This window comes from Elaeis guineensis, chromosome 11 (genome assembly GCF_000442705.2).
Source record: "Elaeis guineensis isolate ETL-2024a chromosome 11, EG11, whole genome shotgun sequence".
Classification (NCBI taxonomy): Eukaryota; Viridiplantae; Streptophyta; class Magnoliopsida; order Arecales; family Arecaceae; genus Elaeis; species Elaeis guineensis.
Genome location: NC_026003.2, coordinates 114,400,875 through 114,418,202, shown reverse-complemented (window position 1 = coordinate 114,418,202; position 17,328 = coordinate 114,400,875). Strand labels below are relative to the sequence as shown.

The window sequence follows — 17,328 nt, the reverse complement described above, 5'->3', positions numbered from 1 at the left end:
CTCCAGCTTTCAAGGGGACTACTGAACCTCTAGAGGTTGATAACTGGATAATGGAGATGGAGAAGGCCTTCACTGTCCAAGAGTGTCTTGATGAAGAAAAGATTCGATATACAGCTTATTTATTACAAGGAGAAGCATACAACTGGTGTCAGCGACTACAGCGCAAGCATGAACAAGACGGCGAAATACTTACCTGGAAAAGATTTCGGGTTGCATTCTACGATCAATATTTTTCTCGGAGTATAAGGATCCAGAAAGAGCAAGAGTTTATTTATTTGAAGCAAAAGGATATGAGTGTGACTGAATATGAAGCAAAATTTATAGAGTTAGCAAAATTTGCTCCGAGATTAGTGGATGGTGAGCAAGAACGTGTTCATAAGTTTGAGATGGGACTGAGAACTGAGATTCGAAAACAAGTGGTTCCATATGAATTGACAACTTATGCCGATGTGGTAAACAAAACACTGATAATTGAAAGGGAAGTCAATGAAGAACGCATGGAAAGAGAAAGAAAGCAAAGAAAGAGAGCAAAATTAAATGACACACAAGGGCAGAATAATAAAAACATCAAAAGATCAGCTAAGGGAGCAATAGATAATAAGACTCAACAGATTGATGGTGAGCAGTGCTCCAGATGTGGCAAAAATCATGCAGACAAGAATTGCTATTGGAATACAGGTGCTTGTTTCAAATGTGGTCAGATGGATCATAAAATTGCTAACTGCCCGCTAAATACTGAAAATCAAGTTGACCAAAGAACTCATGAAGGACAACATAAGGGTGGTGGACAGATTTCTAAAAATCAAGGAAGAGTTTATGCGCTTACTCAACAAAATGCACAGGCTTCCAATACACTGGTGACAGGTATGAAAAATTTCGAGGATGAAATTTCTTTTTAGGGGTGAAGAATGTTATAGCCCAAGCCCAATCCAGCAGACCCAAGTCCAAAAAAAAAAAAAAAAAACAGAGGAATCAAACCGGGAAGAAGACTCCCGATAGGAGTCTTCTTCTTCGGTGAGATCCGGGCAAATTAGGAGTCCTAGGACCTCTCGAAGTCCTAGGGCCCTCTATAAGAAGACCTTCTCTTTTCATAGAAACCCAACATCAGCCCCCTTCCTCTCTCTTTCTTCCTATTTTTCCCGATCGGAGCTACGGACACCGTTTTGATTCTCACCGTGATTGCCCGTCGGTGGGGTCACCGGAGGCCGAGGTGAGTCTTCCTCTCCTTCCTCTCTTCCTTCCCCTTCCTCCCGTGCATTTGTGAGCGGCTGTCGGTGACGGGAGTCGCCGATTTCCGATCGAAAAAAGAGACCTCTGTTTTGGTCTCTTTTTTTCGTAAATTTTCTGGCACCGGCGATCACAATCGATCGCCAGCCATGCTCCTCTATGACCGAGGGAGTGGCCCCCTCTGCCGTCGGTCTCCGTCGCGGTCGTGGCCTGAACGGCCTGGCACAAGGAGGGGACTGCCGTCCCCTGTTTCGGCCCAAAGGAAACCCATGGGAGAAAAAAAAAAAGGAAAGAAGAAGAAGGAAAAGAAAAAGAGAAAAGAAAAGAAAAAGAAAAGAAGAGAAGAAAAAGAGAAAAGAAAAGGAAAGAAAAAGAAAAGAAAAGAAAAGAAAAAAAGAAGAAAAAAGAAAAAAAAAGAGAGAAAAAAAAAGAAAAGAAAGAATATATATATATATATATATATAAATAAATAAATAAAATAAAATAAAATAAAAAAATAATGATGAGAGAGAGAGTTTCTCTCTCTTCTCTCTCTTCTTTTAGTCTGAACCCTGACTTTCTCTCTCTGGAATTGGACTTTCTCTCTCTAGCTTGTTTCTCTCTCTTGATGGATTTCTCTCTCTCTAAAGTTATTCCTCTAGGATTAGCGTAGTGGAAGGCTTCATCTGATAATTTTGATCGAGTTTAGGGAAGAGTCTGATTTTAAGTGAGGTTTTGATTTGGGATTTGTTTAGATTGAATTTTGAATTAAAATTAATATAAAAATATAATTTTGGATAATAGGCATGGAAGAATCTCCTAGAAGTTAGTCGATCTATTCATTCAGTGCTCCGTGAAAAGTAAGTAATGAATCATCTTCTCGAGATATTCCATATTTATTCTGAAAATAAATAATTATTTTCTGAAATTATGCATGATTTATGAAATTATGTTTTCAAAGAAAATTACTTTTGAAATATTATGGTACGTCGATTTATGCACATGTTCAGTGAAAAATTATGATATATTATGGTACAAAGTATTTTGATGCAGATCGAATTTATGCTCTCAGCCTAACTATGTTTCAGTGGGCCCCGCCAATGGGGATTATACGTTGGTACTCAGTGGACCCTGCCAGTGGGAGTTGTGCGCTGGTGTTTGTAGACCCTGCCAGTGAGGGTTGTGCGCTGGTATTTGTGGACCCTGCCAGTGGGGGTTGTGCGCTGGTATTCTGTGGATCCCGTCAATGGGGGTTAAACGTTGGTCGTAGTCGAGGCTGTTGAGTTACGAGTATTTTGAATCGAATCAGATTTATGATTATATTATATGTGAATATTTGAAAATATTTGATTTGTATTAAATCAGCATGAAATATACTCTTATGTTTATTTGCAGCATTATTCTTGAAAATTATATAATATCTAAATTATCTAGTTGAGATATTTGTTACTTACTGGGCTGTCTAGCTCGTTACCTTTCTTTTTATTTTTCAGATTCAGATAATTAATTTCAAGCATGGGATGAAATATTGGGACAGAGCTTTTAGAAGCGAGATTAGCATTGTCAACTTCATTGAACTTATATCTATTATTTTTATTTTTTTAGCAAAAATTTTATTGGATGTAAGACATTTGATTTAATTACTTGAATTACAGTTGAATAATAATTATTTGAATTTATTCCACTGTGATGCATTGATATCGTGATGAGATGCCTTGCATGCTTATGGAGAGAGTTCTTCATAAGTATGCGGCGGTTGCCGCGACCCTCGATTCACAATCTCGGGTCGGGGGCGTGACAACAATGCGAGTCATTGGACAGCCTCGGTATGCAGTTTCCGGATACGAGGGCGAGAGTCTGTTGTGCGTCTTTTGGTAAGACTACAAAAATTATATTTTATATCAATATTTTTATTTCTAATAATTAATATTCAAAATTAGTTTATGCTATTTGTATTATATTTTTATTTCATATTTTACAGTATATTGCTAATTTTATTTTTATTATGTAGACTGATTCTATATCGGATCTTGTGTTGGACGTTCGTCGTACTTTTTCTACAACTGATGAGGACGAACGGATTCGGATACTGCATGAGATAGAGAGAACAAGTTCTGGAACATTGTTGGTAATTGGTGTTGACCCATATAGCTATATGCCTTGGTATGGAGCAGCCGATGTGCCAGATATAAGATATACACCGTCACCATATGTTCCACATATGCCATCACCACATATTCTGCGGATGTCATCACTAGATGCTGCATAGATGCCACCACCTTTTAATCCACAGATGACAGTGCCTTCTTCTTCCTACATCTCCTAGATGACATCATCGGGTACCAGTTGGCCACATGACTATGACACTTTCTTTTTAGGTCCATCCATGTATCCAGATGAGAGGATTGAGGGGGTCGCTCAGTCCGTAGATTATCTGACAACATAAGTTATTCCTGAGCAGTATGACTAGCAGACCTCTACTGATATAGGGGAGGAGCCGTCACAGCAGATACAGGAGCAGGAGCAGCCGTTAAGGATCTTTCTGAGATGGTCCAAGCGATCACGGACACCACGACGTCCTTGTGGGACTTAATATTTTTTAAATTTGTACTTAGTATTTTTGAAACTTTTATTGTACTATTTTTTATACACTTGATATTTTTATTCTATTTTATATTATTAATTATTAATTATATTTTATATTATTTAATTTCAGGCGATCGAATATTATACTTTGTGGATATGGATACACATACTTTCATGTGTCTCAGAACATTAGGAGAGAAAAAGTTATGCTAAAAGGACTATAGAAATTATAACGTAAATAATAATAATATATCAGATAATTTAATTATATTTCTTAAAATATCTAAAAATAAGCTAAACCAGACAAGTCGGTGAGGAATCATCAAAGTTCAAGCCGATTTTTTGATAAATGAGATGAATCGGATCGTATTGGTACATCTCGATCTGGTACGGGCACGAACAGCTACGTACGGTGCGGTATGGGCCAGTATAGATCGATAAGGTTCTGGTACATTATGGTGCTTTTACCAACCGCTCGGTGCGATGCGGTTTGGGCTGCTATATGTCGGTACGGGGCTGATACGGATTGGTTTTCTATTTTTTCTTCTTTTTTTTTAAATTTATTTGAATTAAAATTAAATTTTTTATTTTATTTTCTCTTTTTTTAATTAAAATTTATTTTAATTAAATAAAAAATTTATTTTTTTAAAATTTAAAATTATAATTTTTATTTTTTTTTATTTTTTTTATTTTTAAAATTTAAAATTTATATTTTTTTTTATTTTTTTATATTTAAGTCTATTTTTGAAAACGCCATTTCAAGTAATCGGATATTATGCTTTGTGGACATGGATACATAGTGTCTCATGTGTCTCATCTGTCTCAGAATTAAAATTTTTATTTTTTTTAAATTTAAAATTATAATTATAATTTTTTTCTTATTTTTTTTATGGCCTTTTTTATTTTTTTAATTTTTTTGAGGTACTTTTTCTCTTTTTTGGGATATTTTATTAACAAAGTTAATTTGAAATGAGAAAAGTAATTTGAAACAGTAATTTTTTTGAATTCAAATAAAAATTATATTTTTTTATAATTAAAAATTATAATTATAATTTTTTTATTTTTTTCTTATTTTTATGGTATTTTTTTTTTATTTTTTTAGATATTTTTTCTCTTTTTTTGATATATTTTTTAAAAAATTTAATTTGAAATGGTGTTTTTTATTTGAATTAAAATTAAAATTTTTATTTTTTTTAAAATATAAAAATATAATTCTTAATTTTTTTTTGATTTTTTTTATGTTATGTTTGATTTTTTTAATTTTTTTGAGGTATTTTTTTATTTTGGATATTTTTTAAAAAAATTAATTTGAAATAGGGATACTAATTTGAAATGATGATTTTTATTTGAATTAAAATTAAAATTTTATTTTTTTAAAATTAGAATTAAAATTTTTATTTTTTTATTTTTTATTTTTTTATAATTTTTTTTATTTTTATATTTTTTTGGTATATGTTTTTTTAGATATTTTTTTAAAAAATTAATTTGAAATGGGGATACTAATTTGAAATGGTGATTTTTATTTAAATTTAAATTTAAATTTTTATTTTTTTAAAATTTAGAATTATAATTTTTATTTTTTTAGACTAATTTTTTTAGATATTTTTAAAAAAATTAATTTGAAATGGAAAAAATAATTTAAAATGATGATTTTTATTTGAATCAAAGTCAAAATTTTTATTTTTTTATAAATTTAAAATTATAATTTTTTTAATTTTTTTTGAAGATAAATAATTAAAGTCGCCGTTTGAAATGGTATTTTTGAAAACGCCATTTCAAATGACGTTTTAAAAAATATAATATTTTTAAAAATATTATTTTAAATGATGACTTTAATTTTTTTTTGGATGGTGACGTGGCGGCTATAAACGTCGTTTGAAATGATGTTTTATAGATTTATATTATTTTTATAAATAAATTAAAAATTATATTATTTTAATAAATAATTTTATTTTATAAATTATTTAGATAATTAACTCGATTTTTATAAGCATCATCTCCAACATTGCTGTCATGTCCAATCATCTGAGGATTTTTTTTTTTTAAATTTTTACTCGGATAATTGTAGTGCGCGTGCAGGGGGCCGATTCAAAGGGAGGCGTAGAAGGATACGCCACCCGGTCTCCCAAATGGTAAGTCACATCATTCAAAATGGACAACAACTGTCTACTTGCTGCTTTTATATATATATATATATATCAGTGGGAATGAATGGTTCTTTTATTTAAAATTCTGGTCTATAATAATTCCAAGTCTTATAATGCCCTTATTTTCTTTGGAGCCGTTTTTGTTTTATCACCATTTGAAACGATACTCGAGACCATAAAATGCAAGCCTGGATGCCTATATTCATGTGAAACTGAGAATTTTTTTATTCTTGCTGTCCATCAAAGACTGCTTGTATCCTTAACATTTCATGTGTACATCTCAAATCATGGCCGAATATTTGTCAATTCTCTCGAACCTAAACATCATAAACAAACAATTTTCTTTACGTTTGGACACATTTTTATATAGGGATCATTCATTATTTCATCGATTAAAACGACAATTCTAACATGCAGGACATGAACACATAAAAAATATATACAAATACATTAAAAAGGAGATCAGTTGTCTTCCAACACGACAAATATCGCACATAGATGATACATCTAACATAATAAGTACCTTACATTTTAGATTTTTTTTTTTGAAAAAAACTATCATCCATCAAAGCCACATGCTGTTTTTCCACCGGACAAGTTGCTAAATAAATTGTTGATGGATAATGACCGTCATTTAAGAAAAGGGAAGACTGATTCTTATTTTAAATGCGGTGATGTCCTATTTTTTTTGGATTTAAATGCGGTGATGCCCTATTTTTTTGAGATCAGAGAAGATACGCTTCCTTTATTTGATGGTTGTTTTTGGCTGATACATTTAAATTACTGGATAATATGCTGTTGGAGATGTCTTTAGAGAACCGTATCAGCTATTTGATAATTCTGTTGAGCTTTGGCGGTCTGAGAACACAGAAAAAAAGAAACGAAGAACGTACGATTGGAATAGGAGTCAGGCATGTGGTACGTATCATCATATCGCCGGTGACAATGTTCTGGATGATGGAAAGGACTGATCACATAGATCGAATCAGATGGTTGGATTTTTTTAGAGAATATATATACTTTTTCATATCGTAGACAGCATCAGTTTGTGCAATAAATCACTAAAATCTTTGATTGTATTTTATCTCTATTTATGGGACAAGAAAGCTAGGAAGAAGACCAGCCACTACCTGTCGTATATATAATTGGAAACAAAGGACCGATCCCATCTAGGAAACTGGAATGGACAGGAAAAAGAAAATTAAAAATTACAACTTAATTTATATCAACAGAACTAAATTGCACGCCTATACAAAGATATATCTACAAACACCGATCACTGGATCACTTCTATCATTCACTCTCACTGACAGCTCCTGCTGCATGTCCACAATCCAACAAAAGCAAAACAAAAACGGCAACAAAGAGAACACATATACACAGAGAGAGTACGTGACTTCAATCTATTATTATTTATATATAGCAGCTAATTTTAGTAATTATTTGGTCTGTTGAGGGCGACGAGCTTGCAGTGGAAGCCGGTGGAGGTGAGGATCTCGTGGGCGATGGCGAGCTGGTCGGAGAGGGCCTTGATGCGGAGGCGGTAGGCCCGGGCCTGCGCCACCGCCTCTGCCTCCAACTCCCCGAGCTCCGTGGTCAGCCGCTCCTCCGCCTCCTCCACCACCCGCAGCCTCTCCCGCGTCCGTTCCAGCTCCCGCCGCGCCTCCTTCTCCCTCGCCTGCGCCTCCGCCGCTTCCAGCTCCAGATCCGAGTTCCTCCTCCGGAGCTCCTCCACTTCCGCCACCGCCTCCCCTGGCCCCATCCCGAGCCCTAACTCTAACTTCCCAACCATCCTTGTCGGATTCCCCACCGCTGCCATCCTTGGCGCCATCGCCTGCCCGCCGCCCCGCCCGGGTATTTCCGGAAAGTTAGAGAATCCGGGCGGCTTTATTCGATCGGTAGGAATGGATGGGATCCATTGAGGGTGATAGGATGCGTCTAGGTTCAACGAACCATAGGGATATGAGGTGGGTCCGACCCGAAGCTCTGATAGCATTAATATGGGTGAGAGTGTTAATGGGTGAATTAGTTCTTAACCCCAAACTAATTACAAATTCTCTACGTCGAGTCAGTTCGAGGTGGCTCCCACGGTCCACCGGAAGCATGCCATGTACAAAAGTGTAATTTTATACTTGAATGTAGTCTAAGGTTTTCTAAAAATTGTGCTGAAAAATTTTCAAGGCAATTTAGATTTACAGGTCTAATTAGCAAATATTATTTCAACAAACAAGAATAATCTAACAAAAACAAATCCTTATACTTAAGGTCTCTACGTACACTTCATTTTACTCATGTAGGCATGTCTCTTAATTAAGTAGAAAATGGGTAGCTCATCTCAAAAATATGTGAATTTTATGGAGTATATATTGAGAGGAAAAATGATATGAATAAATTTTTTTTTCAAAAATTACAGTATATGTATATAATTACAATCAAAAATTTTTATAAAAAAATATTTACAATCAAGAATACTTATTTTTAGTTCCCTAGCCATTAGGTCAACAAGAAAGAAACAATATGAAGTTCAAACGAGAAAGCAAATCATTGATCAAGTCGAGGGCAAAATGAAGATGGAAAGGATACTCAGAGCTGTTACGATGGTGGTGATGGTGGTGGTATAGGCTACATGCTATAATAAAGGTAGTGGAGAGGATTTCAAAACCGTATATTTAAGTCAATTTTGGGCCGTCTGACTCCTGTTATTAGTATGCAAAAGTATGGAGCACAAGGCATGTAGGCAGTTTCATGAGAGAACCACTTGGCCTACTTTTTGTAGTAAAATTTATTGGACTCCAAGGACCATATCCGGATGTCCTAAACTAATTTTAGGACACCTGATACCTGGTTCTGCCACTTTAAAATCAGCTGTTGATCAAATTTTGTTTAATGTTTCCTCCTTGATGCATAATTTAGAATTTAATTTTACAAATAATAATAATTCTCGTTGCTATGCATAATTATCATGCTTGTTCTATAAACACACACACACACACACACACACACACACACACACACACACACACACACACATATATATATATATATATATATATATTATATCTGTCAATCAGAACTGAAAGTAGAAGTAGCAAATAAGAATTCCAGCTAACAGATATCTGAAAGCTAAACGGCAATCAATTCAAGCTGAATTTGAATTTCCTCTTGATTTTTCTACATTATCAAATTTCATATGGTAATCCAGATATAAAAGTTTGAAAAAAATAATATAAAACATTAGAAAAAGGATAAGGAACATAAATATTTATCGTAGAGGAAGAACAAGGTAGATTAAATGGTCACATCTAGAAACAGTATATGTTTTTTAAATTATTTGTTGAGGCTATGCTTACTAGTGTATAAGTGGATCATGCAAGGACAATCGAACCAATATAATACTTAACCATACTTTCTTTGTAATTATGTGGGGATCACCTACAGTGTTGTACAGTTTACATCTTTCTATTTGGCAACCGCACGACGACTGCAAAAATAATAAAAGAGGAAACAAAGCGGATATAAGAAGGTCTGGGTTTCTTTTCATTCCTTGACATTAGAGCTGGTTCATGTCCCAATTCCTATTCTATGTAGGACAGCCAATTTCCTTACAAATAAAAAGATATACAAGTAGAGAACAAAGAAAACAATCAGGACTATCCATGATCTATGACCAAACTTCATACATCCAATACATCCAGTTCCACTGCCTCGGCATGGTCAACTTCTTTAACATTGGACTCCTGGTGCTACTTTATATATATTTTGGTGTTCTTATAGTCCCAAAGCAATAGGCATGTTGGTCTTCTAGATCCACACCAAGAGATTAGTAAGAAAAATGCAATGACATTACAAATACTTGGATTGTAGTTTTGTTGAATGCCCTCAAAAGGTTTGATGTTGGGTTGCTCGGCCTCCCCTTTCCCGGTAGCTCAACTCGATAAAACCAAGATGGTGAAGAAGGTTCATATTTGCACCTGATGGCGCATGTAGCTGTTTTATATATCAAAAATAAAATATAATAAAAAAAATCCATCCATGAATGAAGCATTTGTAATCACGCAATTAGGTGGGAATTCAACTCCAGTATATCCTTATAGCTTTAAATAATCTCCAATATTAATTCATTAGGTCAGAGCTCAAGTTGTGTCACAGTTAACCATTCAACGAGATGCACAAGCTGAGGAGCACGAGACATCATAGACAGGTATATTTAAAGACAAGAAAAAGAAAGGTAAAAAAAAAAAATTGTTTATAGGTTACACACTTTCAATAGAGCTGCTTTAAGTATGAGTACGTACTGTGCATCAATTGAGGCTCGAAATGTTGAGCATGGCGGGGTCACACGCCTTTTTCTCTGGGGAGAAATGTTTATATTAGATCCGTTCAAGCTAAGTGGTCCTCTTGGTCACACTTGAGCCGGAAAAGTTTTGGGTGGGCTCGGTATAAGATTTTATACCAGTGGCCAGGTTGGGTCTGAAAATTAAGCTCATTTATTAAATAGGATGGGATTGGGTTTGATGATTAAAACCTGGCCCAAATTTGGCCCGGCTTAAAATTTTTTTAATCCTTTGTGAACAAAAAAGTTGCAACACTTCTCATTGATTCACAATGCTTTGATCTCTTGAAGTAGTTATCCTAGTTTGGCAATCGACATAGAAATCTATGAGGGAACTCTTTTTTTTTTCTTGGTTCCGAGGAAGGCAAGCAAAGCCATAATATTTTGGTAATCATATAGCAGGGCCTGAAAGGATACAGAGTGGATGGGTATCATGTTCAAGTTGTATTGAATAAGTTAACTATTCCTTGTCACATGATCTTTGAAGACAAATAATAATAATAATAATCATGATAATAATAATAAAACAAATAAAAAGAGAAAAATTTATCCCATATTTTGGTGATATTATGATGCCATGTAGGAAGGAACTCTATGCCTGACAACTAACAAGGGTCACCACAAATGCATGGAACTACGTATGTCTTGTTGGCATCGGTGGAGAAAATGGCCATGTCAATTATAAATTAGGTAACAAGGAAATCCAATCCGAATCATAAGAAGGAAAAATAAACTCCAAACTCTTCAATCAATGAGAGATATTATAGATTGTAAAAAAGGAATCAAAGCATTTTCAATCAAGAAAAGATATTTAAGATTTGCAGCCAAGTAAATTAGGAGTCAAAGCATGTACAAAAGAATCGTCCAAGATCCTTATTGTCAGCCAAAGATGGAAATCCAAACTTCATATGGAAAGGAAACTTAAAAAATCAAATCGATAATTTTATTGACCATTTAAATTTTTGTATTCCTCGTGCCATACAAGTTACAAACATCATATAACATTTGGAGACAAAGTTACATGTTTGAAAGTCTAACAAGCATTTTCTTTCGTAGCATAAACATCCTCGAGTATACAAGTTAAAATTATTGTAATACTAAAAAATAACTAATTGCAAAATAATGATTTGCATTTAGGAATTATAATTATCACATCCAATCATGATTTGTTCCTATTCCTAACAAATGCTAGGTGGTCCAACAAGATTATAAAAGTCTTTCCGCACTTATGGCAAACACAAGGCAATCAGAAATAATTGCCTTCTGTAACAATTCCTTTTCAATTTCACCAATGATATGAATCAATCACAGTCTACTAGTTCCATATTTTGGAACAAAATTCTCTCCCTTCTAATCCAAGAATATCAACACTTCCACTCTTCCTTCTAAGACAAGAACATCCAAACTTTCAAATAGAGGTGATCCAAGTGCCCAATCTGATTAATGTAAAGTTGCATGAACCAACTGCATGCTAATGTCGGCAATCAGAAAACGGTTTCCCCAACTGATTCCCAGCAAGAAACGATCGATCTGACAACGGAGAGGAAGGCATGATGGTAAAGCTAAGAGAAGTTATCGTAAAGCTAAATGCAGCAAAAGGAGAAACAAAATAAAGCTGCCGCCCACCGCAACTTTGCCCCCAGGCTGTCTCCCCTCTAGCCTTCTTTATTTTATTCAGGAAAAAAAGAGAAGAGTTTCTAAACAAACTCACTTTCCGAAGCACCCAAATCTGCACCTCCGCAAGGCATGGGCCCCATTTGTCAATCAAAGGCTTATCATCCACTGGAAGTTAAGGAGAAAAACAAAGGGGCGGTAATTGCCCCATTCTCGTTCTCGTTCTCATTCTTACTGGAATATCCCTCCTTTGGGAATATTCTAGCGAGACACCAAAAAGATCATTGAAACTTAGTGTACCATGTGGAGACTTAAGTAGACTGATGAGATGGAATTTTATTACATCATTTTGAGGGATAGAGTTATACCGAGGCTACATTCCCTCCAATTATTATTTGATACTTTTTCACTCTCTAAACATATAGAAAATAAGAGAATAAATTTATCTTTAGGATAGAATTTAAAATATCTCGAAGTTCGATGCACATTAAATATATTCTATGTTTTTCACTTATTTCTCTAATCAAATACTAAAACCTTTCTACTCAGCAAATAAATTTATCCTTCCAGTAGTTTCTAAATTTATTCCACAATAAAGAATTAAGCTAGGTAAAAATAAACAATAATGGATGGGTCTCTTACCTTAAAAGCGAACTAAGCTAGGTACGAGGTCGGAAAAAGAGAAGCCGCAATGATGCCTCCCACGCCGCACTTTCCAGATCAGCAGCCATCCTTTACATCTCATTTGCGATCATTTCATGTGGGTTTCATCTCCGCCAGGCCTGGGCCGCTCCTGGGCTTTGATAAGCCCAGCCTCTCCCTTCTTAGTTCTCATCTCTCCCTCCTTTCCCGCTCCGAACCTCTTCTCCTCCTCCGACCGAAGGCAAAGCGCTCCGACCGCGGTCTCGTCACCTCCCTCGGCAAGAGGTAATCCTTTGGCAACCATGCTCCGCTCCCCCCATCAAGATTCCCCCGTCGCTTTTTTTAATCTCTCGCGATCTTTTTTGAAGGTTTTAACGCTTAATGTTTCGAACATTGTGCTTCGATCTAGTTTCTTCTCCCAAGAAACCCTGTCATTGCCTTGATTTTAGATCTAGGGTTCTTAATCTTGTGGTCTTTCGGTCGATAAATGAATAAATTGACCTCTTTTTCCCTTTAATTTGAATTATTGTCGTATTAAATTCTTTATTGTTTGAACAAAAGTTTCAAACTTCCTAGATTTAGTTTAAGATTTGATATGGTTAAGTCGCGTGGGATGAGGTTCGAAGACGGAACATAGGATTTTTCTTTCCAGCGTAAAGATGATGAACTTACCGTGAGATCCATTAATGTGACTATGTGAGTCAAAATCTTCTTTTTTTCCCCTTGATGAGTAAGATGCTATTTGCTGCTCCGGAAGTTTTAAGATGATTTATAAGCTTTAGAAATTTCGCTCATAGCAATGTTGGAACATTGATTTATGAATTGTGGGAATTGATGTTCATGCTGGGTCAAGGAAATATATGATGATCCTTTCCCCCTTCCCATTGTTTCAATGTATTAGAAGGCCATCTGCTTAGAACTTTGTAACTCTGGAGATTTCATCTTGAGGTTATATATCTGTCTGTAGTTGTGTATTTGGATGTTTTATTACAGTGTTGCCAGGATAGAAAAGAGTTGCACAAGCAACATGAAACTGGTAGTTTAATGAAGCAAATATCTGATGCTAGAAATGTGAATTTAATGGAAAAAAACATGACCAATGGTACAAGAAGAAAGACAAGTGTTGCCAGGACAACCATAATGCGGCTGGAAACTGGAGTATAAGGTACAAATATCTATACTGCTCTTGTACCATTTTGTTAAATGGGAAGAATTGTGATTCAATCATCTATGTTGTAGACTAATATTTACATTGCTGTAACTCTATTTCAAATTCATGCCCTTGCAGAGAAAAACGTTTCCATGTTTTTCAAGTGTGGATCCTGTATGCTCCCTAGTCCCACTCATGGGGAAATAAATTCACGGATCTTGTAAACATTTTGGTCAGAAGTAGAGATATTAGGATCTGTTCATTAAAAATTCTAACAACTATAAATTTCTAATCGTAATAATCCTATAAGTATTGATGTATATGTGTGCACGCATGCATGTGCATCTGTGCATTCTGTATTTGCGTATCTTATGTATGTATGCAGATATGTGCATTATATATCTGCATGTCTGCGTATACATATTACATATACATATGTGTAGTATGCATGTACCTGTGTATGTATATATTGTTATAATCCAAAATAAAGAACTGAATCTGCTGCACATGTCTGATTATGTGATGCAAAGAAACTGTCTAGTTTACCATCTTAGGTTTTGCTTTCTAGATCTTAATTCCATCTTCATTATATTGCATTTAAGAATACATCACATGCTATACACTTTGTTAGCTATATCAGCAGAAACTGTCTAATTTGCCATATAGTTTCTTTTCAGACTAAGCTGGAACTTGGAAAACTTTTTTTTTTTTTTCCTTTTTCGTTCATATGTTGTGTATTAGGTGTTTCCCATCATTGTCTTAGGCTTCCTATAAGTCACTGACACAGATCCACAGGCAGGTTTATTGTAAAGTATGGCTGATACTGAGGATATTCAGCCTCTTGTTTGTGACAATGGAACTGGCATGGTGAAGGTGAGAATCACAAATCATTTTGTAATGCATGGTGCATCCTTCTACATTGAAAAGGTAAATGGTGTAATAAAATATGAATAAACACTTTTATATATTTCCTTGATAGGCTGGATTTGCTGGAGATGATGCACCAAGGGCTGTTTTCCCAAGTATTGTTGGTCGACCCCGCCACACAGGTGTGATGGTTGGGATGGGACAGAAAGATGCATATGTTGGTGATGAGGCCCAATCCAAGAGAGGTATTCTGACTCTGAAGTACCCTATCGAGCATGGAATTGTGAGCAATTGGGATGACATGGAGAAAATTTGGCATCATACTTTCTACAATGAGCTCCGGGTAGCTCCAGAAGAACATCCTGTTCTCCTTACAGAAGCCCCTCTTAATCCCAAGGCCAACAGAGAGAAGATGACGCAGATTATGTTTGAATCCTTCAATGTGCCTGCTATGTATGTTGCCATTCAGGCTGTCCTCTCTCTCTATGCTAGTGGCCGTACCACAGGTATGTAACACGAAATTAGCTTTATGGGAACCAATACTGTTGATTAACTGGCTGGTGACTGTGATTGGTTAATTTCTTCTATGCAAGTGACAGAGGCAGGAATGACAGCTTGTTAAGCATGCTAATGTCATAGTATTTTGGTATAATATATTCATAAACTATGCTCCTTCTAGATTGACATTGTTCTTTTACTGCTTTAAGATTGCATGATAGATTCAACTTGTTAAGCTGTGTTTTGAAGCAGAGTAAAAGAGAGTAAAAGTCATTTAACCCAGTTATTCCATCCTTTTTCAGCCAAACACTCATGGAGGCACTTAGATTGAACCACTTTTTTAGAGGGTTAAACAGGTATTTCTAAAAGGATGGTACACAATCTTTTCCTTCCAAATCTCTTTATCCCAGTTAACCCAAGAATAAATTACTCCACCATGCAGGGTGGTGTAATTTATTCTGGAGCGAAGAGTCGTAGGAGTAAGTTAACCAATTCTGAGTCAACTTATTCCACTTCCAAATGCATCCTAAATGAATATCCATAGTGACTTTGTTGCTTGACCCCAAAGGTGTTCGTAACATTCATTTACTAGTCCTTTTTGACTTTTCTTCTTCCTAATGTTTAATCATTTTTTTAAAAGATTTTTTTTGGTGTGTGTGGCTTAGTCAATTTCATTTGCAGATATTTTTTTAGTCCTTTTTGACTGTTCTTCTTCAATTGTCTTGTGTTTGTGTGTGTGTGTAAATAGTTTTTAAATCCTTATTAATTTTAAAGTAAATTGAGACTTGCTCTGATCAGAATTAAATGCCTCATGGCATCATAATTCTGCATGTTGCATCATCTTGTTGCTAGGTACCTTTTTGATTATTTTGTTCTTTTAATCCCCAGAGCCAGTTGTTGATGAGTGCAAATGCTAATGATATATGAACCATACACTTGCAAAATGCTGGGTGTCAGGTTGCAGAAAAGAACTTTTGAACCTAATCATGAGTCATGCAAAAAACAAGTCATGTTAGAAATCCTGCTCAATTGTATAGGCAGGTATCTAAAATCATACTTCTGTGTTTCAACTTTAGGCATTGTGCTGGACTCTGGTGATGGGGTTAGCCATACTGTTCCAATCTATGAGGGCTATGCACTTCCACATGCCATTCTCCGGCTTGATCTTGCTGGTAGAGATCTGACTGATGCCCTTATGAAGATCTTGACTGAGAGGGGGTATTCTTTCACAACCACTGCTGAACGGGAAATTGTACGTGACATGAAGGAAAAGCTCGCATATGTGGCCCTTGATTATGAGCAGGAGCTTGAGACTGCTAAAAGCAGCTCATCAATTGAGAAGAGTTATGAACTACCGGATGGTCAAGTCATCACCATCGGAGCTGAATGCTTCAGATGCCCTGAGGTGCTCTTCCAGCCTTCTCTTATTGGCATGGAGGCTGCCGGCATCCATGAGACCACCTACAACTCTATCATGAAGTGCGATGTTGACATCAGGAAAGATTTGTATGGGAACATTGTGCTTAGTGGTGGATCAACTATGTTCCCCGGGATTGCCGACCGTATGAGCAAGGAGATCACTGCACTTGCACCGAGCAGCATGAAGATCAAGGTGGTGGCCCCTCCTGAGAGGAAATATAGTGTCTGGATTGGAGGATCAATTCTGGCTTCCCTGAGTACATTCCAGCAGGTAATTGCTACTACCACCTCAGCTAGAATCTTATCCCCATTTCTTTCACAGCTGACATTTGTTATGTGATGCAGATGTGGATATCCAAGGGAGAGTATGATGAATCGGGGCCATCCATTGTCCACAGAAAGTGTTTCTAGATGTTCTTTTCTAGTCTTTGTTTGTGTATTTGATATATTTGGTGGTAGCAGTTTGGCTGGGTGAGGAATGCTTATGTTTGTTTGTTGTTTTTGTTTTTATGTTTTTCCAATTGACTCTAGCTCCCACTTTTATGTAAATTATATGTATCATGTAAGATTTAGAAAAATTAGATAAGTATTGATATGTAGTTTGGATTGGTGACATCTATGGTCTCCATGTTTCGCTCGAGTGTACTGCCTGTGGCAGACAAATAGGCTTGTAGCCTAGTGCTTGCCATTTTCTCAGGTTAGAGAAGGTATTATCCTCGAATCAAGGTTTTAAATAATGCATCATGTCGCTGTTGTTGTTCTTACTGGGATCAGAGTGGTACAAAGCCAACCAGTCTTTAACCCTAACCCATCCCATCCAGGCTGGAACCTTGTCTCCTAGTCGGATTGAACATGTGCTTGTGGAA

The 17,328-nt window shown here is 35.8% G+C and overlaps 2 protein-coding genes across 7 annotated transcripts; one reads left to right on the top strand and one right to left on the bottom strand.

The window, feature by feature from the left end:
* Window positions 1-7,135: 7,135 nt before the first annotated feature.
* Window positions 7,136-7,802, bottom strand: LOC105054047 (uncharacterized). Its single transcript, XM_010935428.4, has one exon. The coding sequence runs from the start codon at window positions 7,768-7,770 to the stop codon at window positions 7,372-7,374; it is 399 nt and encodes a 132-aa protein (XP_010933730.1). The 5' UTR covers window positions 7,771-7,802; the 3' UTR covers window positions 7,136-7,371.
* Window positions 7,803-12,679: 4,877 nt separating this feature from the next.
* Window positions 12,680-17,075, top strand: LOC105054048 (actin-101). Of its 6 annotated transcripts, none has more exons than XM_010935434.3 (6): window positions 12,684-12,813; window positions 13,522-13,693; window positions 14,478-14,551; window positions 14,658-15,051; window positions 16,120-16,733; window positions 16,808-17,075. In XM_010935434.3, exons 3-6 carry the CDS (start codon window positions 14,492-14,494, stop codon window positions 16,871-16,873), a joined length of 1,134 nt encoding a protein of 377 aa, XP_010933736.1. In that variant the 5' UTR covers window positions 12,684-12,813; window positions 13,522-13,693; window positions 14,478-14,491; the 3' UTR covers window positions 16,874-17,075. The 6 variants fall into 6 exon arrangements, with proteins under 6 accessions (XP_010933731.1, XP_010933736.1, XP_010933734.1 ...); XM_010935432.3 differs by having other exon boundaries at window positions 14,474-14,551; XM_010935431.4 differs by having other exon boundaries at window positions 12,702-12,813; window positions 13,596-13,693.
* Window positions 17,076-17,328: the final 253 nt, after the last annotated feature.